The following is a 14,815-nucleotide window of genomic DNA, read 5'->3' as shown; positions in this document are numbered from 1 at the left end:
TAGAGTGACTTAGAGTGACTGCCATGGCATCAGCCTAGCTCACAGCAACCTCAAACTCCTCGGCTTAAGCCATCCCACTGCCTCAGCCTCCCAAGTAACTGGGACTACAGGCATGCGCCATCATGCCTGGCTAATTTTTTCCATATATATTTTTAGTTGGCCAGATAATTTCTTTCTATTTTTAGTAGAGACGGGGTCTCACTCTTGCTCAGGCTGGTCTCAAACTCCTGACCTCGAGCAATCCACCTGCCTCGGCCTCCCAGAGTGCTAGGATTACAGGCATGAGCCACCGCACCTGGCTTTATTAAATCACTTTGGATGAATCAACTGATACTACTGATTTGGTACAGGCTTTGTATTAATTCTTCATTTGGGTCATAACAGAAGATTTTCTTTGCTACAAAGAGTTACTTGCTTTGGGCAGTCTTGGGAACTGAACATGGGGAATAGATATCTTCAACAACTTTCAAGATAAATGTCATGAAGTTGAACTGAATTTGGTAAATTTAGTGAGTGTTTGTACAGATGGTGCACCTTCCATGACAGGAAAACATGAAGGGTTAACTGCACAGATAAAGAAAGTATTAACAGATCCAGATGCTCTCATTTCTTTTCATTGTATCTTGAATCAGCAAAATCTCTGTGCTAAAGCTACTGTTTTAAGTGACACTTTCCAACAAGTTATAAGTATTGCTAACTATATTTGTGCAAATGCAACATGGCATCATCAGTTTCATAACAGGCTAAAATTGAAAGATGAAGTATTCAGTTTGGATTTGCCATATCATTCTAAAGTGTGTTGACTATCATCGACAGGTGTTAGCCAAAATTTTATCTCTGCAAGAACGAATGGTTAAATTTTATGAAGAACAGAATTAGCAATGTGAGTTACTGAAAGATTTTTATAGGAATGCAGCATTTCTGTGTGATATCATGTCAAATGAAAATGACTTGAGTATTTCTTTGCAAGGTAAAACTAAGTCTGTATACGATATGTGGCAAAAAATATCCCAGCATTTCCAAAGAACCTATCTTTTTTCCAAAACACTTCTTCAAAAGGAAATTTCAGATGAACATTTTCCCCAGTTAGCAAAGGTCATTGATGAGCAGGATGACATATGCAAATCATTTGAAGAATATGCAGCTGTTATAGCCCTATTAATTGGAGAATACAATGAAAGATTCACTGACTTTGAAAATAATGACATCACATTCAAATTAGCATTTTAGCTTCACCTAGTTGATATTATCAAGGCACCTAAAGAAATACAGATGGAATGGATTGAGCTCTCAGTAGATGACATTTTAAAGTCATTGTTTGATGCTAAGAAAGAGCCAATTGAAATAGGGAAAAATGCAGTAGACTATCCATGCCTCTGGCAACATGACCAAAAAATGCTTTCTTGCTTTTCAACCACTTATTGCTGCGAATCTATATTCTCCTACCTAACCTAAATCAGGACGTTCTTAAGGTCACAAATGACTGATACCCATCTAGAGGCTCAACTGAAACTGTGGACCTCCATGCTGCAACCAAATATTCAAATGCTTTCCAACGAAAAGCAGACACAGCAATGTCATTAAAAGGTTAGTTAACTTTACAATTAATAAATAGTTTTCATTTTTTGAAATTATTAAGTACATAGTTAGATTTTTACAAAATAATGTACATTTTAAAGTATGTCTAATCAAAGTTTCTTGAATGTGGCATTATTTGATTATAGCTAAATTAATGCGGTCTTCCAACATGAACAGGTTCCCCACCCCTGCTTTGGAACATAGTATAGGACCATCTTGTAAAATGAACAAATTACATACTTGCTGATTCAGGAACTTCACTTCTCACTTACATACCCAAGAGAAACTTTCCTATATATACACCAGGAGACATGCACAAGAATGTTTACAGCAGCACTGTTCACAATGGCAAAAAACTAGAAAGCATTCTCCATTAATACGTATAGTCACACAAAGAAATATTACTCAGTAGTCAACATGAGTGAACCACCACAGTGACACTTAATAATAAGGATGAATCTTAGTAATAAAATATCAAGTAAAGGCCGGGCACGGTGGCTCATACCTATAATCCTAGTGCTCTGGGAGGCCAAGGTGGGAGGATCACCTGAGGTTGGGAGTTTGAAGGCAGCCTGAGCAAGAGTGAGACCTCGTCTCTACTAAAAAATAGAAAGAAATTATCTGGACAACTAAAAATATATATAGAAAAAATTAGCCGGGCACAGGGGCGCGTACCTGTAGTCCCAGCTACTCAGGAGGCTGAGGCAGAAGGATTGCTTGAGCCCAGGAGTTTGAGGTTGCTGTGAGCTAGGCTGATGCCACGGCACTTTAGCCCAGGTGACAGAGCAAGACTCTGTCTCAAAAAAAAAAAAAAAAAAATCAAGTAAAAAAAAAAAGTCCCAGAAGATTATACATGGTATGAAAACCTTTTTATAAAGTTAAAAATAACTAAAATAAGCTGGTGAGGTGGCCGGTGCCCGGCAGCTGGGTACCTCTGCCTTCAGCTCCCAGATGGCAGGACGTGCGTCCCCGAAGAGCCCCTGATGCCCCCTATGGACTGGGAGGCACTGGAGAAGAATCTGGCTGGGCTGCAGTTCCGGGAGCAGGAGGTACCGAACCAGGGCCAGGCGAGGACCAACTCCACCTCCGCACAGAAAAATGAGAGAGAGTCTATCAGACAGAAGTTGGCACTTGGAAGCTTCTTTGATGATGGCCCAGGAATTTATACCAGCTGTAGCAAAAGTGGGAAGCCAAGCCTTTCCTCCCAACTGCAGAGTGGGATGAACCTGCAGATATGCTTTGTCAACGACAGTGGCAGTGATAAGGACAGTGATGCTGATGACAGTAAGACTGAAACCAGCTTGGACACCTCCTTGTCCCCCATGAGCAAACAAAGTTCTTCCTATTCTGATAGAGACACTACTGAAGAGGAATCTGAATCCTTGGATGACATGGACTTCCTCACAAGGCAAAAGAAATTGCAAGCTGAAGCCAAAATGGCCCTCGCCATGGCCAAACCAATGGCCAAAATGCAAGTAGAAGTGGAAAAACAGAACAGGAAAAAGTCTCCCGTCGCTGATCTTCTGCCACACATGCCTCATATAAGGGAATGCTTGATGAAAAGAAGTTTAAAACCCACTGACCTGAGAGACATGACTATTGGGCAGCTACAAGTGATAGTCAATGATCTCCATTCCCAGATAGAAAGCTTGAATGAAGAGTTGGTCCAGCTGCTTCTCATCCGAGATGAGCTGCACACAGAGCAAGACGCCATGCTGGTGGACATCGAAGACTTGACCAGACATGCTGAAAGTCAGCAGAAGCACATGGCAGAGAAAATGCCGGCAAAGTGAAATGAAGCCATCCAATCAGAGAACAAGCTAGAATTTATTTTGCTTCTGTGGTTGTAAAAATGCTGTTGCTAAGGGTGGCACAGAAACAAATATCAGTGTTAGTCATTGATAATGTCTGAAGCTCAACGTCCAGTGATTGGCCTTTGCTTCTTAATTTATTTTAATTTTTTACTTGTGCCACTTAATATCAGGCATTTTAATAAAATATTGTTACAAAAATGTACAGTACTTACACCATCACAAATCATGGTTAATCAAAGAGAGTAGTTTTAACTTTATTTTTATTTGTTTACAGATTTTAAGTTGGAACAGTATTTTCCCATTGACTACTTTCATTCTTCGCTGTAGTTTTAAAGAAGAACTGTAAATGACGGTGCTATACAAGTCAAAAAATACATGCCTGCCTCGTAGTGACGTTGTAGTTCTCCGTAATATGTATATTTTAATCAGTTTTCAACATTTTGTGAATGTTTACTACCTGACGTTCATTTTTAGATGTGCTATTAACATTCTGTTGGATTCAGAGGGTTCCTTGAAAGTTTTATGTATAACTATGTAAAATAAAAATTAAAACTTTGTTTCATATGAAAAAAAATTAAAATAAAAAAATATTTTTTGGAATACATATATTAATAGATAAAACTATACACAAAACAGAAAACAAAGAATGAACACAGGATTCAGTTCAGGATCATGTTTATGGGCTAGGGGGGAAAGGGGAAGATGTAGGATACATATGTATCATACATGTAGATTTATGTGCTTGTCAAGATTCTAGTTTTTCTGTTGGTTATATGTTTAATAATGATGTCATTGTTAAAAACAAACAAATAAGTGGGAGCCATCTATAAGCCCCAATGAAGAGAGGACATCATGAACAAAGGAGTATTCTGTGTACCCAAAATTCATGAAGAACAGCAGCAACAACAATAATACTTGCTTTGCCACTTTCTAGGTGGGTGAGTTATCCCCATTAGATACAGGATCCAGAAGGGCAGGGACTGTGTCTGATTTTTCCACCACTGCAAACTTGGTGCTTGACATACACAAGGCAGTAGATGAATATTTGTTGAATCAATTATGTAAGCTTTCTGAGTCTCAGTTTCCTCTGGATAAATGAGACAATGTGGGTAAAGAGCCTAGTATAGTGCCTGGCACAGAGTAAAGCTCTTAATAAACAGGAGCCATTTGATGAGGATTTTATTAACAGGATGGGGTTATCTCTCCCCACCAAACCTAAAACCTCTTATAATAAGGAATAGAAGGACAAAGGACAGCTAATTTAACCCCTTGTAGATACCAAACAAAATGGTTAGATTTGCTTATTTGGAGCTACCAACCTCTCCCCTTTATTCCTCATCAAATGTTGACAAGAACTCCATGGAAAACTGAACCCGAGCCCATTTCCTTTCACATCAGTCTCCCCACTTAGCTGAACGCCAGCCTCTTTCAAATCTAACTAGAGACGAACTCTCAAAACCTCACTTGAGTTTTTGTATAGATTTACATACGATCAGCATGCTCTTTGTTTTCTATCATACCAGCCTTTTTAAACAAAACAGAATCAAAAAAAATTTTTTTAAAGGCCATGTCTCCTTTGAGAAGTGGTATCCAGCCTTGCCCCAGCCCCTGCACGGTATGGGAGGAGTTCTCACTAATGCCAGGGCTCTGGCAGTCTCTGAGAAACCCACCGTCAGGCTGCCTGGCCTTTCTGACTCCTGTCGCTGCTGGTGAACCACAGCAAACATGACGACTACCAGATGGAAAGTGAAGAAAAACTCCATGTCCAGAGCCTGGCCTACATTACTCCTTCTACTCACCTAGATGAGACCAGAGATGCTGGTCAGCATCTGAGACCAGGGGCAGCGGGACATATAACATCCCTCCCACTGCCCCCAGGCCCCACCATCTACACATCTGGGAAGCTTTGAACAAAAGATCTGTAGCAAGTCACCCAAACTCATTGGCCTATTTGCATTGTATTAAATGTGGCTTAGAGGATGCAGAGAGCAAGAGTCCTCCCTGCTTTGTTCATGCCTTAATGTCCTATCAGCCAACTACACTCATTACCTGCCCAGTGTTGCCCTACTTGGGGAGGAGGCTGTTGCTTACCTGTGTGACCAGCTGGGCTGTAGCTGTCTAGGGCAGTGTTAGGTAGAAGAGAACTGAAGTCAGGATGGCTCCTGTGCTCTGAGCCAGGACACAGGCCACCCCCCAGAGAGGGTCAAGCTGGTGGGCACAGAGCTGTGCCAGTCAGAGCTGGATTTGTCTGGGTCCCCATGACCTCACCAAAAACCTGTAGCAGGCTCACCATCACCAGCCAAGGTTGGCTACAGAGAATGAGGGACAGTGCCTGGCACAGAACTCCCACTGGGGCATAAGGCCCCAAGGACACCCCTAGGAAGATCAGGATGCTCAAGCCTTCAGCTAGTACCTCTCTCCAAAACTGCCAGTTTCACAGGTCCTGGGGTGCAGAGGAAGGAGAAGGGAGAAGGCAAGATCAGGCTATCTGCATAGGCTAGCAGCATCTGCCCCACCATTTTTCCTGCTAGTCTCCCACCCCTTTCCTCCTTATCCTCTCTCGCTTCCCTTCTTTACTTAAAACACATACAAGGGCCAGGGACGGTGGCTCATGCCTGTACTTTGGGAGGATGGCTTGAGGCAAAGAGTTCAAGACCGGCCTGAGCAAGAGCAAGAGCTCATCTCTACAAAAAAACAAAAATTATCAGGGGTAGTGAAGCACACCTGTAGTCCCAGCTGCTTGGGAGGCTGAAGCAGGACGATTGCTTGAGTCTTGGAGTTTGAGGTTGCAGTGAGCTATGATGATGCCACTGCACTGTAGCCCAGGTGACAGAGTGACACCCTGTCTCAAAAAACAAACAAACAAAAAAGCCCAGCCAGGCTTTAGCCTCTTAATTCTGCACCTACTGACTCCTAAGCACCTCATCTTGAAAGAGAGAATAAGGGAGTGGTCAGAGAATAAGCTACCACTTTGTTGGACTGGGATTTGGTAGTGGATAAGAGGAAAGGTTTCTGTTTTCAACAGAAGGATGGAGTCAATACAGAAAAGTGATCTCTTGTCTCCTCAGAAATCTTACCTCCCAGATTACCATTTTGCCAGCCTGACCCAGAGTCTCTGCGGCTATCCCGTTCCAGTTTGGAGAATATTTTTTAGGTCTAGGTGAGTGAAATTGGGAAGTGAGGAGCAAGTATTTCAGGTGCCTCCCCTGGAGAAAGGGGCAGCCAGAGAGAAGAGCTGGAAACACTTTGTCTCCTTCTTTCAGCCAGTAGGTAGAGAGAGCATCATCTGACACCTCCCACATCTAGTCCCAATCAGCGTCCTCCCCGGGGAGCCTTAAACACTTGTACTCACACCATTCTCACACCTAGGCATCTACTCTCCCCAGCCTTGGCTCTTCTCCCACCTACAAAGCTCTTTCTTCTTTAGTCCTTTGACCCCAGACTCCCTGAGTGAAGGGCATGAGCTGACAATGGCTTCTGTCAATCAGAGATGCTCACAGCAAAGGCAGAGACCCATCCTTCCACTCCCTAACCAGCTTTACGAAGCCAGGTTTCAGGAGCCAGAGAGGTAAAGAGAAAAGCTTAAAGTGAGGATCTGGGAGAAAATGACAATAATTGCAGGGGAGATAAGATAAGGACATTCCCATCCTGTCTATATGGGCTGGGGTTCTTTTAAGGGGTTGCAAAAATTTTTAGCTTTCTTTCCTTCTGCCCTTAAGTAAACATACAAACATTTTTAAAGTGTTTTCCCAATAGGAGCTACGGAAGTGAAGAAAGGATTTGCAAAATGACAAATTTGGGTAGTTACAAAGTTATTGTAAATCCTAATAGCCATAGTAGTTATCATTGTGGGGTCTTCTTTATCTCTACACTTACTTATCTCTCTCTCTCCTTTTTTTTTTTTTGTAAGAGACAGGGTCTCACTCTGTTGCCTGGCTGCTGTACAGTGGCGTGATCATAGCTCGCTGCAACCTCCAATTCCTGGCCTCAAGTGATTCTTCCACCTACTACTAAAGTGCTGGGATTGCAGGCGTAAACCACCATGCCTGTACTTAAATTATCTCCTGATTACTAATGATCAGCTTTTCAAACTCTTTATATTCCTGGGGCCAGTGGTCCTAGGTTTATTCCTCCCTTCAGTGAAGAAGGCTCCGGCCTGCAAGGTGGCTACACCTGTAATCCCAGCACCTTGGGAGGTTGAAGTGGGAGGATCAGTTGAGGCCAGAAGTTCAAGACCATCCTGGGCAACATAGAAACTGAGACCTGAGACTCCTACTGTCCCCGTCTCTACAAAAAAAAAAAAAAATTAGCCAGGTGTGGGTGTCCCCACCTTTAGTCCCAGCTACTCAGGAGGCTGAGGCTCGAGGATCCATTAAGCCCAGGAGTTTCAGGTTATAGTGACCTATGATCATGCCACAGTATTCCAGCTTGGGTGACAAAAGTGAAACTCTATCTCTTACAAAAAGAGAAGGCTCCATTTCTCAGTCCCAAGAGAGTGCTATAAAAGCATAATCCATACTGATAGAGAGCAAGTGGGTCTACATAGCTCAGGAAATTTGCAGGCAGAGTTATTTGTCTCACTTTGATCTTCCACAATGGGTCCCATGAGATTACCACAGCCATGTCTGAGATTGTTCAGGACCGACTCACCACCTTTCTGCAACTCCTCCCTAGCTAGCCCACATCATCAGGACCTACAGAATGAACGAGGTTTGAGTTTCATTAAAATATCTACTTGGCTGATTTTACAGAGTTGCATGAGGATCAAATGAGATATACTCAAATCATATACACATGTGAAGTTAGCTGCCTTAAATTGAAGTATAAATGAATTGATTTGTGAATCAGTCATGTATAAACATAATTTATTATTATCAAGTATTGAACATCCTCTCTAGTGATTTCAATACGGGTAACTAGAGATATGGTCCTTAGGGACTAGTTGATCATCCATCTCTGCTTCTACCATGTGGAATCTCTGTTCCAGCCCCATGCTCAGAATGCCAGGTCAGCACGTAACCCAGCTCCATTGTGTGGACAGTTTCAGTAGGACAAAGGCCCCAGCATAGCACAAGCCAACCCAGCAGCCCCTTTGGCTGGTGTCTGAGCCCCCACCCCCCTTCTCTCTCTTTCTCTGGTTATGCTTTGCTGACTGCTAACTCCTGACAAAGTCCAGAATAATCACCAAGCTCTGAGTGCATCATCTCTCTCCCATCCATAGTTAAGGGCTCCAATTAGCACTTGAATCAGGCCAGGGCCCCCACATGTTAGAATGGAGTAATCCAAGAAATAAAGTGATAAAGGGATTAGCCTGTCCTATCCTTCCTTCTTTCTCTCCCTTTCTTGCCTAGGGATTCAGAAACAACCCCAAGCCAGGCAGACCAATGCTCACTATGGGTCGGGTTTTGTTCCAAGCACTTTATATTTATTATCCCACGTATTAGTATTCCCTAGCGTTGCACCTTCAGTTCATTCCCTACTTTAGTCTATACCCTCTCCTTGGATGACCTCATTTACAAGCACCTTTCTCTTTAAATTTATATCTATTTTCACCTGGTTGTCCCATAGACACCTGTCCAAAACTGAACGAATTATCTTCCTCCCATCCTAACATGCTTCTCCTTCTGTATACCCTTATTTAGTCAGAAACCTATGAATCACCTCTGACTCCTCTAATCCTCTCACTCTCATCTAATCAGTAACCATAGCTCTACCAATTCTACTTCTTTTTTTTTTTTTTTTGAGACAGAGTCTCACTCTGTTGCCTGGGCTCCAGTGAGTGCCGTGGCGTCAGCCTAGCTCACAGCAACCTCAAACTCCTGGGCTCAAGCAATCCTTCTGCCTCAGCCTCCTGAGTAGTTGGGATTACAGGCATGTGCCACCATGCCTGGCTAACTTTTTTTCTCTATATATATATTTTAGCTGTCCAGATAATTTTTTCTATTTTTTTTTTAGCAGAGATGGGGTCTCACTCTTGCTCAGGGTGGTCTCAAACTCCTGACCTCAAGCGACCCTCCCACCTCGGCCTCCCAGAGTGCTAGGATTACAGGCGTGAGCCACCACCGCGCCTGGCCCCAATTCTACTTCTTAGCCGAGTCCACACCATGTCTCTCCTGAGAACTCTAGTGGTGTCAGACCATGTTTGTCCCTGTTGCTAGTCTCATCCCCTCCAATTCATTCTCCCTGTTGCTGCCAGCTGTATATTTATATGAGTACCTGTAATTTGTCATTTCCCTGTCTTCTTTTCAATGGCTCTTGCATGCCTGTAAGACAGTCTAAAAAACTCCTCATTGTGGCATAGGTGGCCCTTCATAATCCAGCTTCAACTTTTCCAACTGCTCTCCTTATCTCCCCAACATAAGACTCTGGCAATATTGTGTTCCTTGTGGTTCCTTAAACATTCCATTCTATTTCCCGGTGCTTTAGTCTAAGTTGTTTCCTCTGCCTCAAATATCTTTCCCCCTTTTGTCTGTTAAATAAAATTTGATCACTTTCTAATTATTATGCATGAAAGTTAAGAATTATAATACAACAAGCAATGAGGCAAGTAAATCATATGAATGATGAAGGTAAGTTTATCAGAAGAATGGTCAGTCTGTAAAAGTGAAATAGTACAAAAGATGGCAGATAAAGCAATTCCCTGAGTAGGGAATGAAGTAATGGATGTGTGCCTTAAGTCAAGGCAGGGAGGTGTAGTGATTGCTTCAGCCCTCACTCCAGGATGGAACTGACAGAGAAATCCTCCAGAAACACAATCCTGGAAGCTTCCTCTCACTACTACCAAAATGCATTGACAGAGCAGGACTTGTCTTTTCTTTTCTTTTCTTTTTTTTTTTTGAGACAGAGTCTCACTCTGTTGCCCGGGCTAGAGTGCCATGGCATCAGCCTAGCTCACAGCAACCTCAAACTCCTGGGCTCAAGCGATTCTCCTGCCTCAGCCTCCCAAGTAGCTGGGACTACAGGTATGTGCCACCATGCCTGGCTAATTTTTCTATATATCTTTAGCTGTCCATATAATTTCTTTCTATTTTTTTTTTAGTAGAGATAGGGGTCTCGCTCTTGCTCAGGCTGGTCTCAAATTCTTGAGCTCAAACAATCCGCCTGTCTCGGCCTCCCAGAGTGTTAGGATTACAGGCATGAGCCACTGTGCCCGGCCAGAGTAGGACTTTTCTGAAGGAAATCTCTCCTCCAGACACTTTGCTCCTAGGCTTAATAGGAAACGAACCTCTCGCCTCACTTATTAAGCCGACTGAAAAGTCTGGGCCAGGCTGACCTCTGGTGGACATAATGAGCTACTACACCCCCAAATGTGGGCACAAAACCATCTTTGATACACATTTACTTATTCATTCAAAAACAAAGAGCACTGTGCTAAGGGGAATACTGAGGCCTTGGGGCACAGAGAATACAAGACTTAATCCCCATTCTTAAGCATTCACAACGTAACGAGTGAGGTAGGTAGCTATCTATTTATTTAAATGTTCCCTCAGTAGCACTGGGGAGATGGGAGACCAGTTAGAAGTCCCATGCAGGGGCCAGGAGTGGTGGCTCATGCCTGTGATCCTAGCACTCTGGGAGGCTGGGGCAAGAGGATCACTTGAGGTCAGGAGTTCGAGATCAGCCTGAGTAAGGGTGAGACCCCCATCTCTACTAAAAAGTTGAAAAAAAATTAGCCGGGCAACTAAAAATAGAAAAAATTAGCTGGGCATGGTGGTGCCTGTTGTTCCAGCTATGCGGGAGGCTGAGGCAGGAAGATCACTTGAGCCCAGAAGTTTGAGGTTGCTGTGAGCAAGGCTGGCACTCTAGCCCAGGTAACAGAGTGAGATTATGTCTACACACACACACACACACACACACACACACACACACACACACACACAAAGTCTGATCCAGTAGTCCAGGGAGAAAAAATGTGACAGAGATCCAATGCTAGTCAAGGACTCGATGGTTTCGGGCAACTGGCTGAATATGGGTTGCAGTTCAGACTCCGAGAATCTAGGAGGAGGTGGAAATTGATGTAGGAAGGTGAAGTTAGCTCAGTTTGCAGTGACTGGGGGAACATCCAGGTAGAAATGCTCAATAGGTTATTAAATATACAGATCTGGAAATCAGAAAATAAATATAGGGTATATGAACTAAAATAAAATCTTAAGGTTTCCTGCCACCGGCTTATTGAATGGACCCCCTCTTGGCCAAGGGGATATCCTAAAACTAAATTGCCTGCTACGAGGAAGGCAGTCAGACATGCCTCATCATGCCTGCCTCCCTTCTTGGAGATATCCTTTATAACCCATTAACAGGCCTAAGGGTATGCAAGACAAACCTGCAGGTCCTCAATTTACACAATAAATATATGTCTGGTGGCTCATCTCTGATTAACAGAGCTCCTTATCTTAAAACATTCCAAGCCTTTAGACCAAGCTTCATGTCTTTAACCAATTACAAGTCAAAGAATCTTTAAACCCACCTATAACTTGTAAACCCCTGCTTGGAGATGGCCCATCTTTTTGGCCAAACCAATGTATGCCTTCCACGTATTGATTTATGACTTTACCTGTAGTCCCTGTCTCCCTGAAAAGGATAAAACCAAACTGTAACCCAACCACAGTGAGTCCACTTGCTCAAGGCTTCTCGGGTGTGGCTCTGGGTCATGGTCCTCAAATTTGGCTCACAATAAATGTCTTTAAAATTATTTTACAGAGTTTGGCTTCTTTTCCGTTGACAGGTAGATATTTTGAAAGTCCTTCTCCAATAGGTGACAGTGGACTACACCAGAGTAGATGAACAATTCAGAGAGAGTATGTATATATATTAGGGAAGAAGATATTAGCTGATATCTTGAAGAGGCTGGGATTCCCTCATCTGCTTAACCATTTCTGCTTTTCTGGCTGTAGCTGTTACTGTAGGGAAGTCTCTCCCCACCACCGCCATATACTAACTTTGAGGCTTCTCCTTTGTTTCCTGAACATCCTGTAATCACTTTAACCATGGCACCTAGTTTAACCAGCCCCCTCATTGAACAAATTTCAATGATCCCTAATATAATCCTCTTCCTTAACTATTTGACCTTTTGAGTTATTTCCCAGAAATAGTGGATGTTCTGCAAGACAAAGGAGTTGAGATTATGAAAGTCCTAGAGCAGGCTTCCTGTGGTCAAGAATCACCTTCTCCCCAGTCCTGCCCCAGTGCACATGACCTACCCCAATGCACGTGGCCTTTATGAGACACACCACCACCTGCCCCAAGGTACATGTCCTCTCCTTTAAAAGCCCATGACATTCCTTAGTGTGGAGACGGATTTGAGGCAGCTTCTCCCATTCTCTGGGCAAGATGTCTGTTGTATTAAGAATTCGTTTCTTCTTTGGCAATCCTTGTCTCAATAGTTGGATCTTTGTGCAATGAGCAACTAGATCTGGACGGAACCCCCTTGTGGTTTCAAAATAGTGAATCATATTGCAATGGCCATTGTAGGCCCTGGAAAGATGGAGCTATGTTTTGTGAAGCTACATCTAGATTAGCCTCATTTAATTTTTACTAAGACCTAAGGGCTGTATGTAATTTCTATTTTACAAATGAGAACACTAAGGCTCAGAGAAATGATTCGCCCAAAGTCACCCAGGGGAATCAGGATCAAATCTAATTACTTTGCTGTTTAATTCTATACTTTTAAGCAACGGGTTTTACACTATTTCTCTAAAAGTCCTATTCAGTTCAAACATAAGCAACATTCCTCTAGGCAGAAAAACTAAATAAACTGCAGCCGCGGGCGGAACCAGAACAGAAATCACTAAGATGGCTCCTGCGGGCCGCGCGGCGGCCTCCTCACGTCATCTCGCTGCGCGGCCGCCTCTCACGCTCCACGTGACCGGGGAGCAGGCGGGCAGATGGCGGGATCTCCAGACTGGGGGCGTGCCCCGTCCCTCCATGGCGCAAGATGGCGCTGCCCTTTGCACGTTGTTTGCGCTTGTGCAGCTGGGGAGCCAAACGATTGGGGATTGCCGCTACAGAGGCCCGGAGAGGTAGGGTTATCTCTTTTTACTCTCTTTTACCTCCAAAACGGTTTCTGTCTGATTACTCCAGGAGCCCTCTCCGAGGAACTACTCCAACCCTCTCGGGTCATTTCCCTTTCCCCGTCTAGGTTGGTCTTGAGATTCTAAATCTAGGACACCATTGTTTTCTTTAAATCCCGGGGTTTCCCCAATCCGGGTTTTTCAGTTCTCTGGGCTACCCATACTAAAGCGACCCCACACTCTTGCCCGCTTGCCATTCTGACTCTTCCCTATTTCCTCATGATCCCATGTCTGCCTGCTTCAGATGGGAATTTATCACCAGCCCTAGGGTTCTAGCCCCTGTTATTATCCCGTCTTTTTGCTCTGCCCGCAGGCATCAGTTTCAAACTGGAAGAAAAAACCGCCCACAGCAGCCTGGCACTCTTCAGAGATGACACAGGTGTCAAATACGGCTTGGTGGGATTGGAGCCCTCCAAGGTGGCTCTGAATGTGGAGCGCTTCCGGGAGTGGGCAGTGGTACTGGCAGACACAGCGATCACCAGTGGCAGACACTACTGGGAGGTGACAGTGAAGCGCTCCCAGCAATTCCGGATAGGAGTGGCAGATGTGGACATGTCCCGGGATAGCTGTATTGGTGCTGATGATCATTCTTGGGTGTTCACCTATGCCCAGCGCAAGTGGCACACCATGTTGGCCAACGAGAAAGCCCCAGTTGAGGGTATTGGGCAGCCAGAGAAGGTGGGGCTGCTGCTGGAGTATGAGGCCCAAAAGCTGAGCCTGGTGGATGTGAGCCAGGTCTCTGTGGTCCACACGATACAGACAGATTTCCGGGGTCCAGTGGTACCTGCCTTTGCTCTTTGGGATGGAGAGCTGCTGACCCACTCAGGGTTTGAGGTGCCTCAGGGCCTCTAGTATGTCCATTACTGGAGTCCCTAATCATGCTTTTGGCCAGCCTCATTTTGAAAGTGTCTGAAGCCTTTTTACTTTGCCCCAAGCAACCTCTAGCTCCCACAATTGATTGTTGGGTCCTTCTGTGCAATTATCTTAATTATCTTCCTCTCTCCCCTACCCTGTGAAAGCTAGGTGTACAGCCAACTCCCCCATTCTCCCAACTACTGCCAATTTCCTAGGCTACCATGGGTATATTTTCCCTGATTTGCTTCCTTCAGTCCCCTCCGCCTCCCTGTGTCCAGGCCTTTCTCAGACTGTATTCAGTCCTGAGGTCTTATTTTTCAGCTTTGTTTGAATTTATTTGTCACTGTGATACCTCTCCCTTCTTTTGCCCACATGTAACTTGTTTGTTCTTGGGGCTAAACTAAATCTCTCCAAAGTAAATCCTTTCTACCTCTGGCTGGAGGAGTGGTGCAGTCAATGACTTGGCTGTTTCTTTACAGCACATACAGAGTCTGGCCT

At 44.1% G+C, this 14,815-nt stretch overlaps 2 protein-coding genes across 2 annotated transcripts; both read left to right on the top strand.

Moving 5' to 3' along the window:
• Positions 1–2,475: 2,475 nt before the first annotated feature.
• LOC123639642 (schwannomin-interacting protein 1-like) lies at positions 2,476–3,954 on the top strand. Its single transcript, XM_045553621.1, has one exon. The coding sequence runs from the start codon at positions 2,562–2,564 to the stop codon at positions 3,369–3,371; it is 810 nt and encodes a 269-aa protein (XP_045409577.1). The 5' UTR covers positions 2,476–2,561; the 3' UTR covers positions 3,372–3,954.
• A 9,267-nt stretch (positions 3,955–13,221) lies between these two features.
• Positions 13,222–14,756, top strand: SPRYD4 (SPRY domain containing 4). The gene is made up of 2 exons (XM_045553620.1): positions 13,222–13,411; positions 13,776–14,756. Exons 1-2 carry the CDS (start codon positions 13,327–13,329, stop codon positions 14,312–14,314), a joined length of 624 nt encoding a protein of 207 aa, XP_045409576.1. The 5' UTR covers positions 13,222–13,326; the 3' UTR covers positions 14,315–14,756.
• The last annotated feature ends 59 nt before the right edge of the window (positions 14,757–14,815 follow it).

This window comes from Lemur catta, chromosome 6, assembly GCF_020740605.2.
Source record: "Lemur catta isolate mLemCat1 chromosome 6, mLemCat1.pri, whole genome shotgun sequence".
In the NCBI taxonomy this organism is placed as follows: domain Eukaryota; kingdom Metazoa; phylum Chordata; class Mammalia; order Primates; family Lemuridae; genus Lemur; species Lemur catta.
This window is presented reverse-complemented; position numbering and strand designations above follow the sequence as displayed.

Excerpts from the sequence above, each read along its gene's own strand:
- SPRYD4 (XM_045553620.1), top strand. The coding sequence starts at position 13,327 with ATGGCGCTGCCCTTTGCACGTTGTTTGCGCTTGTGCAGCTGGGGAGCC. Across the intron at positions 13,412-13,775 it reads CGCTACAGAGGCCCGGAGAG|GCATCAGTTTCAAACTGGAA; the intron begins GTAGGGTTATCT and ends CTCTGCCCGCAG.
- LOC123639642 (XM_045553621.1), top strand. The coding sequence starts at position 2,562 with ATGCCCCCTATGGACTGGGAGGCACTGGAGAAGAATCTGGCTGGGCTG.